At 44.1% G+C, this 13,192-nt stretch overlaps 1 protein-coding gene across 5 annotated transcripts in view; it reads right to left on the bottom strand.

The window, feature by feature from the left end:
• Positions 1–13,192, bottom strand: part of MAST4 (microtubule associated serine/threonine kinase family member 4) — a 2,307,007-nt gene that overhangs the window by 469,617 nt on the left and 1,824,198 nt on the right. For all 5 annotated transcript variants that reach the window (XM_069627380.1, XM_069627381.1, XM_069627384.1 and 2 more), the window contains one exon: positions 6,190–6,278. In XM_069627380.1, coding sequence (XP_069483481.1) covers positions 6,190–6,278 — 89 coding nt within the window. The remainder of the gene's footprint in view (positions 1–6,189; positions 6,279–13,192) is intronic.

Raw genomic sequence — 13,192 nt, 5'->3', positions numbered from 1 at the left:
CAGCACGGAGCTGCCACCAGCCCGTACCCTGCTCTGTGGGCCACCCACAGGTGCCCAAAAACATACACTAGGGGCACAGGGTTGCACCCCTACCCATGGGTGCCATAAGGGTATCCCATGGGTCTGTTCACCAAACCAAGAGAGAGAGAGCTGCACCGCCAGGAGTCCCACATCAACTCCTGCGTGGAAAACACAACAGAACATGATAAAAAGCAATAAAGGACAAGGTTACGGAGGCCCTGCCCCTCGGATGCATTTCCAGCATCACAACCTTCCCATTCGTTTTCTCTCAAATATTTGCACAGTTTACCAACACCTGTGTGGGTGTGGGTCCCAGACCTAGATGTTTCTCTTCTCCTGCTCAGGCAGACCTGGTTTACTCGCCTGCCAGCTACTGCTACGAAGAAGATGGCTTAATGTTTTCTTCTCCTTTGGGTGCGAGTCGCCGGACCAGAGGTTTGTTAGTGTTGGGAGGATAGCTCAGGGGCAACAGTGTTGTGTTGGTAGCAAGACAACGCATAGCAACACAGGTTTGAATCCTGGGCTGGCGCTTAGAAACCTGCTCTGGAATTAAGCATGGTATAAAAGAACAATTATAATTATACATGTTCTACTTCTATTATGTTCACGGGTGTCCTCTTTACCCCTGTTGCCTCGGTCAAATTTTCTCTTGACCCCACCAGCCATCTCGCAACCCATGTACCAGTAAGGGTTTTGCAGATGTGTGGCAGTTGTTCACCGGCTCTCCTATCTCTAAGGGTGTTGCGGTGGGTGTGCAGCGTGTCCTGCTGTGCAGGAAATCCTCTTTCGAGCTTCTCTTGCTTTCTCATGCCTCGGTGGGTGCTGCGGCGGCTCCGCAGCGTGTTCTGCTGTGTAGGCTGCGCGTGCTCTCCAAGGCACATGGTCAGCCTACTTCTTCCGCTGGTTCATCTGCTTCTGGTGTGCTCCACTCTGTGCTTCCACCGCGGACCAACTGGGGATTCTTCAGTTATTCTTCCTTCTTACCGACTTTGAATTTTGCAGTTCCTTCAGGGAGGGTTCAACGAGTTGGTAAGTCCTCCTTTTGTTTTTTAGGCAGAAGTACACATAAGGTTAGACTGTTTCATCATGTTCTTGTTGGCGATCATCATTGCTCAGCGCCTCGTTTAAGTCCTTGTCCATGATGGTCTATGAGAGTAGTCTCTATTCTCCCTTGTTTCAGTGTTAAAAGCAAAATATGTTAAATGCACATAGTTTTTTTGGCCAGCTTTCCACACTGGAGAGCTTCGGGCTTGTGAAGAATGATGTCAATGATTTGACATGGGACTGTAAAATTCTTCCCCTGCTGGATATAACTGGATTTTCAGGCCATCATCATTACCTCCCCACCAAGGGCAATATTTTCATGGTGTTAGTGGAACTTAGATAGCAGCTTGTCACAGTCTCAATACTCTTCCTTCGATCAAACTTACAAAAAAGCTCCAGGTCCTGGATTCCCCGGGAGCCTTCACGACAGCAGGCAATGATCCTGGATTGCTTGGTAACTGTTTTTAGTATTGTTGGTGTACTTGCAAATTCCACCAGATCATGCCCTATTGCTACTGGCAACCATCACACTTGATTTTTGTTCAGGAGTGTCCGGGCCTTGGCTCCACCAGTTTTCAGTCCCAGGTCAACCAGGTTTGCGGCAGTCTCTTCAGGGTACCTTGGCCTTCCATCAAAGCAAACTCGATTGGCTCCACCCATTTAAACTTGCAATCACAAGTAAGTTTGCACATCAAACTGTTTTTTGTCCCCTCTGAGTCTTCCTAGTCTATGGATTACTGTAATGTTCTCCTCTTTGATATTTGTGTTTTCACAGATTGATTAGCACATACATAATTAATTGATCGTATGAAATTGAGGAAACAATACCTCCAGAGGGTGAAATTGACCTGGCTGTTTCTCACCATGTTATTTACTGTCTTATTTACAGATGTTGTGGTCTTATTTCACACCCAGGGAGTAGAAACCCTCAGCAAATAGGAGACTTCAGATGCAAGTTCCACAATCACTACATAGGAACAGAAATATGATGTGTTGATTTCGTGAACATTGTATATACATAAGTGATATCAATTGACTTTTTGTGCATTATACAATTTTTCTTCATGGTAGGGTAGGATGAACATTCAAACTCAACATTGTATTATTCCACTGATAGGATGATTGGACCAAAAGGATGTCCAATTAATTTTGTTTGCTTCCTGTTGGATGTGATGTTCAATAATTGTATTTATTTATTTCTCGTGTATGTATTTATATTGTATAAGAAGTTGGCTTGCAACATGCAAACCTTTCACCAAAACACAACTACATAAATTAGATACAGCTCGTCATCCTTCAAAACAGCAAGGATCATAAAATGAATACACTCACTAGTGAGGAGAGAGAGGACATAGATCCTTCTCATTGGGATGCCTGCTCCTTGATTCTCCCTCACTCTCTGGCCAGACTCCTTGGGTCCCCTCCCCTCACAAACCTGTGAGGCAAAATACCTTGCGATCATCTTTGATATATATATATATATATATATTATCTATCTCTCTCTCTCTCTCCTCTGTCCTCTCTCTCTCTCTTTTTCTCTCTCTCCTCACATCACATCATCAACCTTGCCAAGAAGTCCAACTTTCGGCTCCACTTTCTCAGGCGCATTCTGCCTTTCCCCAGCAGCTCATCGTCTCTAGAGCCCCGGTTCTCTCTAGGCTAGACTACTGCAACAGCCTCTTCCTCAATCTGCCTCTTCCCTCCCTTAGCCGCCTCCAACTAATCCAGAATAGGACTTAAAGACTTATCCTTGGCCTCAAGCCAAGGGATCGCATCTCTCCACTGGCTTCTGGTGACCACAAGGATCAAATTCAAGACCCTTTGCATCATCCACAAGGCTGTCTAGGGCCTGGGACCTCTTTACATCGAGCTCTCCCTCCCTAAATACCTCCCGGCCAGAGTCCTTCGAGTCTCTGGCTCCAACTCTCTGCGGGTCATACGTTTTCTCCAAGCAGAGGGTGGGAGGTAGATCCCTTTCCTTGGCTGGCTCCTCCCTCTGGAACGGCCTCCCTCCCCCCACTCAGACTTGAGCCAGATCTTCCTAAGTTCTGGAAACTTCTCAAGACTTTCCTCTTCTCCTCCTTCCCTCTCCCCCTCCCATGTTATTTCTCCCTCTGCGACTGGGGGCCTGGTCCCTTCAGAGTCATACAGGGGCCAGACCACTCCCTACCAGTCCCCCTAGCAACCTTGCCAGCACTTGGACTTGGGCTCCCTTTCCCGGACTAGCTCAACTGGTTCTCCCTGTCCACCTCACTCATCCTCCCTTCCCCACTTTTCCCCCCTCGCACTTGCCACCTGGCCCGCCCAGCACTTGCCCGCCCCCCCTTCCCTTCAGGGACCCCACTCTTGGGATTAGGTGACTTATTGTGTATGTAGTTTAAATATATTTGCGTTATTATCTTTTGCAAATGAATAAGAAATGACTTATGTTGATGCAGGCTCAGTTGTGTATAAAAAGCAGCGTGTTGAACCATTCAGGCTCTTCACTTCTCCACTCTCCATGAAATACTAGTCGTGGATGAACCTGAAGTCTGCTCGAGTGTATTATATGTGTGTTTTAAAATGTTGCCTTGCAATCTTTAAACTCTGTCTCGGATGCTCTATTTTGTTTGAATTGTAATGCTTAGAAGTCTCAGAACCCTAATGGCAATAAAAGCGCGGCATCTTCCAAAAGCCTATCTTTGATTAGCCTGGAATCCAGACAAAGTTTTACCCTATCAAGTTGTGAGTCACTCAAAAATTCCACTGACTCTATATCCTTTGAACGCAGGGAGCGCAGCCTTGGTAGGTGCAGAAATAATCTTAACACATTTCCCCAATTCAACACCAGTTTGCCTTTTATGTCTTATATTCTAGCCAGCTGGAACATCTACCATGGTACTCCAGTGTTACCCAGGGTCCCTTCTCCCCAAGCTTCCCACCTGTTCCGGCAAGTGCAACCTCTCCAAGTTCAGGCTAGACCCTCCTGACCAACTCTTTAGTACTGTCTTACACCGCTGTTCCAGGGTCAAGAATTCCTCTTGGCAGTCTCGGCTATTTCCCGCTGGGCCAGGGCTGTCATTCTTGCTGGACTCCACTTTATCAACAGTCTTTGTTGATAGGTGGGTGACACGTCGATCCTGGGTAAAACTTAATTGGGCAATAGGAGGTGTTTCCTTGTCGCAGGAATAGGTAGACAGATTCATTAGATCTATGGAGTTCTATTTTTTCCTCCAAGGGCTTTTGAAGCTCCAGGTGTTAGAAGCCAGGTCCATTTCAAAACTTGTCCTTTTTTTGGTTTATTTTTGGTATCCTCACTTTGTTTGATTTGACGAATGGGCTTGAATAGGTAGGAGAGTAGAAAGTTGCCTTAAGGATTTTTTTCATCCATTCTACTTGGCGTTTTTTCCAACAGTTAGGTTTTCCGTTTTTGGGGCCAGCTGTGCATGATTCTTTATATTTGACTTTTTCCTCCTGGTTTTTGCAATAATTGAGTAAGTTAAAGGTTGTTCTTTGAAGATAGTTATATTGTCATCTAAGGCTGAGTCCTGCTCCTACACTCGATTCTCTATTGCCAGCTCATTCAAGGGCATTTCATGAAGAAATCCAAGTTGCCCATCCTACTCTGAACCCTGTATCATTTTAGATATGGGGGGCGAGTCCATCCTTACTAGTAGTGCAGGCTCTGGGCTAAGCAAGGGTGGGAAGAGGGCAGGCCCATGGGTGATGAGGCGACCTTGGTAACAATCCATCAGTAGAAGTCTTCACGTGTGTGTGCTCAAGTTCACTCACCCTCGGGGGCTGCTTCAGTCGCGCTGAGATTATCACCAGCCAAGGTGTGTTGCTATGACCACAGCCAACCACTGCTAACCACTCGAGCACCAGTCCTCTAATATTTTTTGAAAAACACCCAAAAAGGTTTTTTATGACCATGAACGCCTTCATGGGTTTCATGGAATTCAAATCTGTTTTAGACGCCGTTTTTAACTGCACTGGGCAGGTTTCTTTTATTTAATTATGCCAAATGCGATTGGGAATGTAGTGCTTAGCTGCCTATCGCACCCAAATTCATGAAATTGACCTGCTAACTACCAGAACTGTTGAGCCTTGTGTTCTGTTCTGCAAATCAAGTTCACGCTTATATTTTTAAGCATAAGCATCCCTCTGTGCTTTCGGATAAGCTGGGTTACAGAGCTTCATGGACTGCACTTTGACAACTGAAGTGCGTGTCCGTGATACTAAGGAATTAGGATCACTTCTGAATTTCTTTGTGGACTATAAGTAGACACATGCTAGGAAGCGAGGAAGGAGAAAGACATCCCGGCGAATCCTTCATACGTTACCTCAGCAATGACTTGACCTAGCAGGTTGTCTTGCCGGGCCCCAGGACCACTTTGCCCCATACTCCTGATCCAAAATCTGTGACCATCACTGAAGAGTATTGGGAGGGGAGCAATGCCCATCAACTGTAAACACTGCAATGTTCATAAGGAGGCAGGAGCATGGCTGACATACAGAAAAAGCAATAATGCCCACTTCAGGGGATGAACCCTGCAGTTGTCCTGCAAAATAGTTTCCCCACAACCAATCATTCCTAAAGTGGGGTCGTGGAACGTGAACAGATGCACGAACCTACTAGTGAGCAAAGCAGTCGACAATCAGGTATACAAGGAGAGGTTAAAAACCACAAATCTGCACAGATGTTCCAACCCAGGGTCCATCCATTATATTCTACCATTGAGTTGTCTGAAATATGATAAAAGCTGCAAAGAACACAGAGTTCTCAAATCAAATGAAAGCACTTTGTATGCCTAATGCATAAATCATCAAATGGTTTATGCACAGCACACACACACACGTGGGGTACTCAAAAATATCGCACAGAAAGCTTTCATTGCATTCTCATTTTCAATGTCATTTTGAGTTCACTCCTCTCAGGAGAAGCAAATGCTTTCAGAATTAAATAATAATGCAAAAATACACAAAGAATGAATGTAGTCCTAAGAAAGAGCCACATTAGAAAAGGGCTGCATTGAGAAATAGTCGTCCTGCCTTTCTTTTGTGAAAACCAATTACAGATTCTTAGTACTCAAAGAAAGGCTCAAGATATTCAGGTAAATTATTTGACGGTGGTAGATGACATACCTGTGTGTGCCGAGAGAGGGGAATGAGGCCGTGGAAGCGCCGGAGACTGGTTACTTCCAATTAGACTTTTACGGTTACTTGTTCGGCAACTGTTGAAGGAAAACATAATACAAATAAATACATCTACCCTGAAAGTTACTTCTGCATAGTTATTTAAAAAATAGTTGTTGCATTTTAATCTGTAACACGGTGACACCCACTTATGTGTAAATGGTTTGTCACAAGGCTTTGACAAAAGCCTATAACTGAGTGAGGTATTGGGGTGAGAAGGCAGCTGGCAACCACGGCGGGTACCTTATCTGTGAAGCTGACCCTAAGGCGGTCTTTTAGAGCATCCCACAGGACCTTACTCCATTCCTGACCTTTATTGTCACGTCACCCAGACAGGCACAGAGATCATTTATGCGCGAGATCCCGATAGCGAGATTCTTGCTCAAAGATCACCATTTCTACGTTCAACCTGCGGTCACAGAGAAATGCTGCATGTAACTGTGATCGAGTATTGCATCCCGGCTGTGAGCATGCCAAATGCTTGCGGTTGGGGATTCACCGGTGGGGACCATAATCTTCCCCCGCATTAGTTTATACACAGCAGATTTTACACACATACCGTCAAGAAAGGAACATGGCACAATCAGAGGGCCGCCTGATTCCAATATGGTGACCACCAGCTTTTATCGATTCGGCCCACAAAGCAGCAGGCCACCCATTACTAACTCGATACATTCAGAGCCTCAAAGGTGTTTGAAGAAGAATTTAGGGCAAGCAAACAGTAGACACCAAGATCAAAATGCCCACACAAGTGTCACCACTGAAACAATCATGGGCCTAATCATAGAATGAGGGATTTTGTAGATGGGCTGGCAGTGTAGAAGGTGAACAGAAAGAAGGTTTTCAAGGAGCAACAGTAAAGGTTACCCACAGTGTCTACTGCACTCCTTGTCCATAGCCCCCCTTCGTTCATACTTGCGGGAGGCCACACACGCGTGGGCAGCAATGGAGCAATTTTTTCGGCTATGCAGCTAAAAATCCAGATATAAATCCCTCAATTCCACTGGCTACCGCAGCTGTGTCCGCATGCAACCACGATTCTCCAGATCCCACCCCAGCCTCACTCTGACAGTCCTTTTCCATCGCCTAGGCCATATCTTACTGTACTGTGATTTCAATCCGGCACACACCTAAGTCTATGTTTTAATGGGTACACAATGATCACCAATGGGGTGATGCAACACTAAATAATCTCTTTAATACACAAGGAGTAATAGTGATCAAAACATTCAGCACATAAATAAAACTTTTGTGTGTGTTCAGACTAAATAGCAGTGCGTTTACTAGTTCCCTCTGCACACCCCTCTGCCCCCAATAGACAATGCAAAGAGATAGGAGGAGAGAACAGGTTTTCAGGAATGGCCGAATTCAAACAGAATATCAATCCCAATTTCCCCAAGCAACACGAGAGAAACGGAATTGATGGGCAAGCTGTCAAAATGGTTTTTAAAGTTATCTGAGAATGTTCTGGTAAAACACTAAATATGGTCTAAATTGATAAAATTGTATACATTCTTATGGGAGCCGCTTTGGATAGTTTCACACAAACGCTAGCAATGATTTGATACTAAGAACAATGTGAAATCTTAAAATTGAGGTCAGGAGCAATCAAAAGTTGTTTTACACGTGTCAGAATTTCCCTAAAACGAAATTCGCAGCAAACTTTTCAGCACGCGGTAATCGCTTCTAGCAGAAAAACGGAGGAAGTTATGGACGTTTTAGTGGAGGTCGTTTTTCGAGGTAGGTGCAAGAATGGAAAACAGGAATGCGCTTTTAAAATGACAAAAAGTATTTCTAATACTATGTTAAAGACTACCAAAAAGTATAATGCCACACAGGAAGGTAATTCACGGCAGATCATAACAGTTCAGGTGTGATACTCTACTTTCTGTTTGGTTTGGGAATTACTTTCTTAATCAATCAATAGGAAGTTAGGGTTTAGGAACACATATGAGAGAAGAGTCCACGCACAGATAGTTCTAACAATACTGGCTCGGAAAGAAAGAGGATGGGTTTAAGATGGGGATTAACTAAGAAAGGTACATAGGCTAGTGACACAGTTCTATCCATAGATACTCACTAGATGCGTTTCAAACAGAACCATCAAGATTCTGGTCAGGGATTCGGATTGGCAGGGTCAAGGTGCTCGGGACACCGCACGGCACAACTGGACTGGATCTGATCTGCAATGGCTCTGGTCACAGCACGGCACAGGACTGGGTTGGATCTTTTGGTTCTGATGACAATTAGAACCAAGCAAGCAGTACAGCACATCCCAGCTGCATGTTTGATGTTCACCTTAGGTTTATGGGGTTGTTTCTGGAAATTGAAGGCCTAGCTGAAAATGGTTCAGCTATATAATGGGCCTTTCTGCTTTGCCAAGTTTCTGGAGTCTGGAGCAAGTAAGATGGATAATTCTGTAGCAGGGTGCTCCACCAGCATCGGGATAGTGGGTGAATCTGTCTGTCTTTTTGAGTCCTGAGCTGACTCTATTTATGCTTATGGGTGTGTGTGCTGGTTTATCCTAAGATCACCCCTTTGACAGGGATTGGTCAAGGTCTCCTCTCTTCCTTGATATGAGGAGAAAAACAGGATGTCCCCTTTGTGGTGTGGGTTTATGAAGCCTAGAGTCCACACCTACCCTCTTGAAGACAAAATCTACTTTTGGTACACTGCATATTTCCACATGTGCGACCGCTATAATAATCATATACACAGATTACATATTTTGTGTAGCAGATACTCCTCCAAACCCCGTCGAGGTAGGATCTTGTGTCTGCTTTCCACCGAATTTTGTCCTTTTTATCAGGAACACAATGTCCAGTTTATCAGCAAATTTGTACAAGTGTGCGCGTATAACATGGGCATAAGAGTATAACGTTTCATACTTCTAGCCTAAATACATTTGGTGTAATATCACATTTTCTGTCATTTCTTCCCAGAACATGTCACAGAATTCTGGCGCCTTTTCACCCGTGAATCTAGAAATTATATTAACAATGCTGTTATTTCTATATTTTGCACAATTTTACATAGTAAGTTATATGTATTTAAAAACAAAGTGTTTTGTGAATGTTCAGCCACAGATGGCCGTTTGTCTCCACCTCCTTCCGTCTCCCTGCAGTTCAGAAGCAGTCTCCTCCCTGTTGTTCCTGGCAGAGGACATTTTACGACCCTTCACACTAAGCCTTTCCTTTAGCTGGAGTCAGTCCATTGTCTTCTTCCACACTGCAGATCAAATTCTTCCCCCCTATAATCATCACATAGGTGTGATTTCCTGGTGGAGAGAAGCTAGAAGGAGAGCTGTTATTCCAGTTTGGGTGGCTTTTAGCCAGGCTTAAATTTAAATGTTTATTCTGTTGCATTTTTCCTTAGCTTAAAAACAAACTTGTGATTTCAAACTAGCAGCTAGACACTTATTTCAGATTCTAAACCATGGGATTAACAATTACAACATAGGTTACTCTCAGGAACAGGCCACTTAGATTTCAAACAATTGATCTCAATTTATACAGGTTTTAAAATGTATCATGCAGGCTTCTGACAGCTGTCATTCAGGCGGCCGAGGGCACTGCACCCAAATTTTGACAGATTCCACAGGCAGGCATCTTTTGCTGTGGATGTTTCTTTGATACTTTCAGCTTTTCAGGACATTGTATGTTCACAATGATGTCTTATACTAAGTGGATTGTAGCATCCAGCAAGAATTCTGGATGTTTGAGGGTGTTTTGTACTGGCATTCTGCAGTTTCAGCAACAAAGAAACAGGATTTAAAGCAAGATTCTGGGGTTTCCTTTAGCAGAGCACTGCTTTTCCCACTGTACTCAATTTTCACTTGTTGTGGAGCCCAGTGACATATTTCAGGAGTGAGATCTCTGTTCCACCACCGACAACATACGTGGTAGACTAGGCAGCCATCTTTTTGTGCTTTGCAAAGCGCGATTTCCATAGGTTTGGCGCGCACAAGAGTTTTGCGGCCATTTTGATGTTTCTGGCACCATCAGAACACAGTGATGCCGCATGGCAGAGCAAAAGTGGGTCAAGACATCCGACATTACAGATGTATTTTTCAGTGCAGAAGATGGGTGAGGGTAGGGAGGAAGGGGGACTGTGCAACTAGGAGTACAGTAATCATTATGGTGAATAATTGTTATTTACGCTGACATCCCATGATACAGGAACCAGATGATCAGTTAGAGTTAACAGTTACAATGTCCCGCTATCCTGTGGCACTCGCAGAGTTTGAGGAAACTGTCTTTGAGCATTACCTGGGAGACAGCCCAGGAAAAGAGACTCTTTCCTGCTGCGCTCTACTGCTCCCAGCATGACATCAGCAGCTGCAAGACCAGAGAGATGTGAAACCGTACAGCTCCCCATACTGCATAAAAGATGTTTCCAAGGTGGCACTGAGCACCACGCTCACCTTACTCCTCAGAGACCCTCGTTAGTGATGATCAGATCTATGAGGTTTTGGGAAGGAACCAGGCTCCCCCCGCACCCCCAAGTGCTTTAGAATCAGGCAAGACTTCTTTTAGGTACCATAATGGACAAGGGGGAGGAGGGGCACTGGGAAGGCTCTCATGCAGATATAATCACATACACAGACATGAGCAGGCACTGGAGAAGGCAGTTTTTGATTAAATATAAGGCACAATTAACTATTAGCTGGATACATTTATAATGTCAGACCCTATGCATTGTAAAATCTTAGTACGGTAAATGCAAACTCCCCCTCCTTCCAAAGAATGTGGCTTGGGCTAAGAATTTACTACAGGCGTTCACAGTGTTAGCTAGCACTGGCAGAGCACACAAAGTGACACACCAGCTGTCTACTGTCCGGCAAGAGTCCATGCAGGCTAAAAATGGGAATTACATGCTCGGTGTACAAAATGCAGAAATGGGACATATTATGAGTATTAAGTGTGGGGGGAACCTACTGGGCCCAGATAAATATGAGTACAATGAGTGGAATATGGAGAGAATTACTGGAAAAAAAATGTATACAGAAAATTTTCATAGGTAGCAAAATGAAGGAACGCATGAGCTACAGTGTATTCTTGCATAAAATAGCAAAATGTAGGACAACATGTTCTGACAGAAACAATGAAGAAAGGAGGTTTTTGGAGCATCCCTTGTATGGAAGAAGGATGGATTGGGATGGAGCCAGGGCCTGTACCCAGTGACGCCACTACAGCAAGCCCGGACTACATAAACCCTGCCAGGGACCTCTTTGGCAGGGAAAGAAATGAAAGAGGAACAGGAGAAGATCATTCAGGCAGCAGAGTCCTTTGTTACCATCCTCATTTTTATAAGATTAAACTTGTTATCCTTACAAGATCGCCTTCTTGCCTTATTTCCCTAGAGGGGTATATTTATTCTGGTGTGAGCGTTATTAGGGACACCCTTACACAGGTAATTACCAATGTAAGGGAGATGCTAAGCAGAACATAGCGAGCAGAAGTAAGAAACACTAAAGCAATACCTAATCAGATCAAAGATTTCAAACAGAAAGGAAGAACCATCTTTTGGAGGGCAGAATAGAATCCAAGCTATCATTGAGGCAGCATAAAAGGGGCAGAGAAAATTAAAGGAGAGAAACTCCTGATGGAGGTAGGTGTGTCTGCTTATGTTAGCTTGCTAAGACGAATCCTAAGGGTAGAATCCTGACCAGGAAAAAAGTCTGGAACAAGGCTGTATGCTTTTAGAAAAAGCTAGAGAAAACCGGACAGGGAGCAGTAAAAGCTTGGAGACCCTTAAAGAATAGGCTAACCACATGACAACAACAATTCCACACCATGAGGCAATTGGAGAGTCCAGAGTCCAAGGACTTCCACCAGTGACCCCGAGGAAAAAGAGACTGCACTATGGCAAGAGGGCATAATAATATTGGCTGCCTGACAATGACCCCATTGAGGGGGCGGGGGTAAATATCCATTATATCAGCTGAGATAAACTGGAATGAGCATGAACCAAATCAAGGCCTAGGAAGGATTTATTGAAAGCCTGATCGAACCATGGTCCATGAGAGACCTGCTGAAATCCTGAACCAAACCAGGGTACAGGAGTGACCTGCTGAATACCAGAACCAGACCAAAGTCAAGGTTGACTTAATGGCAATCCTGAGCAGGACTCAGGTCTAGGAGTAACCTGTAGAAATTACTAGGCAAAGCCAAGAGGATTCCTTTTGAGAGACATTGCACAAAACATGTGCAATCTTGAAGGTGCAAGGTAAATACAAGATGAATAACTGACGAGACTAACCGAGAAACACTTGGTTGGAGAGATTACAATAGGGTAGGACTTCGAAGACTAGGCTTTGTGAACACCTTCTTGGGCCAAATCATTGGCTCTTTCTGTTGTTAGATTAGGGTACGCTGGAGGCTAAGGACATATTATGAATGGGGCTTGGAATGTTTGTTGGTCATCCATTTTAAAAACCCATTCCTCTGAAGAATAGGTTGTTCCAGGAGAGACTATGACTTCTAAGGACAGGAACGGAACAATATTAGTTTGGGGACAATAAGAACTCCCAAAGGGTGATCCACCAGCCCGAGTACCCCACTTTTCTGTTTTCATGTCCAATGCACTTGTTAACATGGGAAGACTCTTTATTGCTTGTGGTTCTGTCCATTAGAACTAGTATAAATTTTCCCAGAATCTAACCCGATAACCATTTTAATAAGGGTCACTAACTAAACCATGAGCTTTCATGTTCGCGTGTCTTGAAAGCTAGACTAAAGTCTTCAATTGGAGACAAAGATTACAGTGATGGAAAATATTTATTGTTACAAAAGTGCCAAGATAGAGAAAAACTTAAAATCCTTGTGTTGGCCATTCTAGGGCAAGGACACAGTGAATCACATCCTTCTAAAAGGTGAAGGAAACAATAGGTTGCAAAATAGTGAAGAAAATGAGAGGAATAATGTTAGGATTAAAGCTTGATTGTGAAAGT

The sequence above is a fragment of the Ambystoma mexicanum genome, chromosome 6p (assembly GCF_040938575.1).
Source record: "Ambystoma mexicanum isolate Mex_15411 chromosome 6p, UKY_AmexF1_1, whole genome shotgun sequence".
NCBI classification, from domain to species: domain Eukaryota; kingdom Metazoa; phylum Chordata; class Amphibia; order Caudata; family Ambystomatidae; genus Ambystoma; species Ambystoma mexicanum.
The sequence above is the reverse complement of the archived record's forward strand: the minus strand, read 5'-3'. Positions and strand labels throughout refer to the sequence as shown.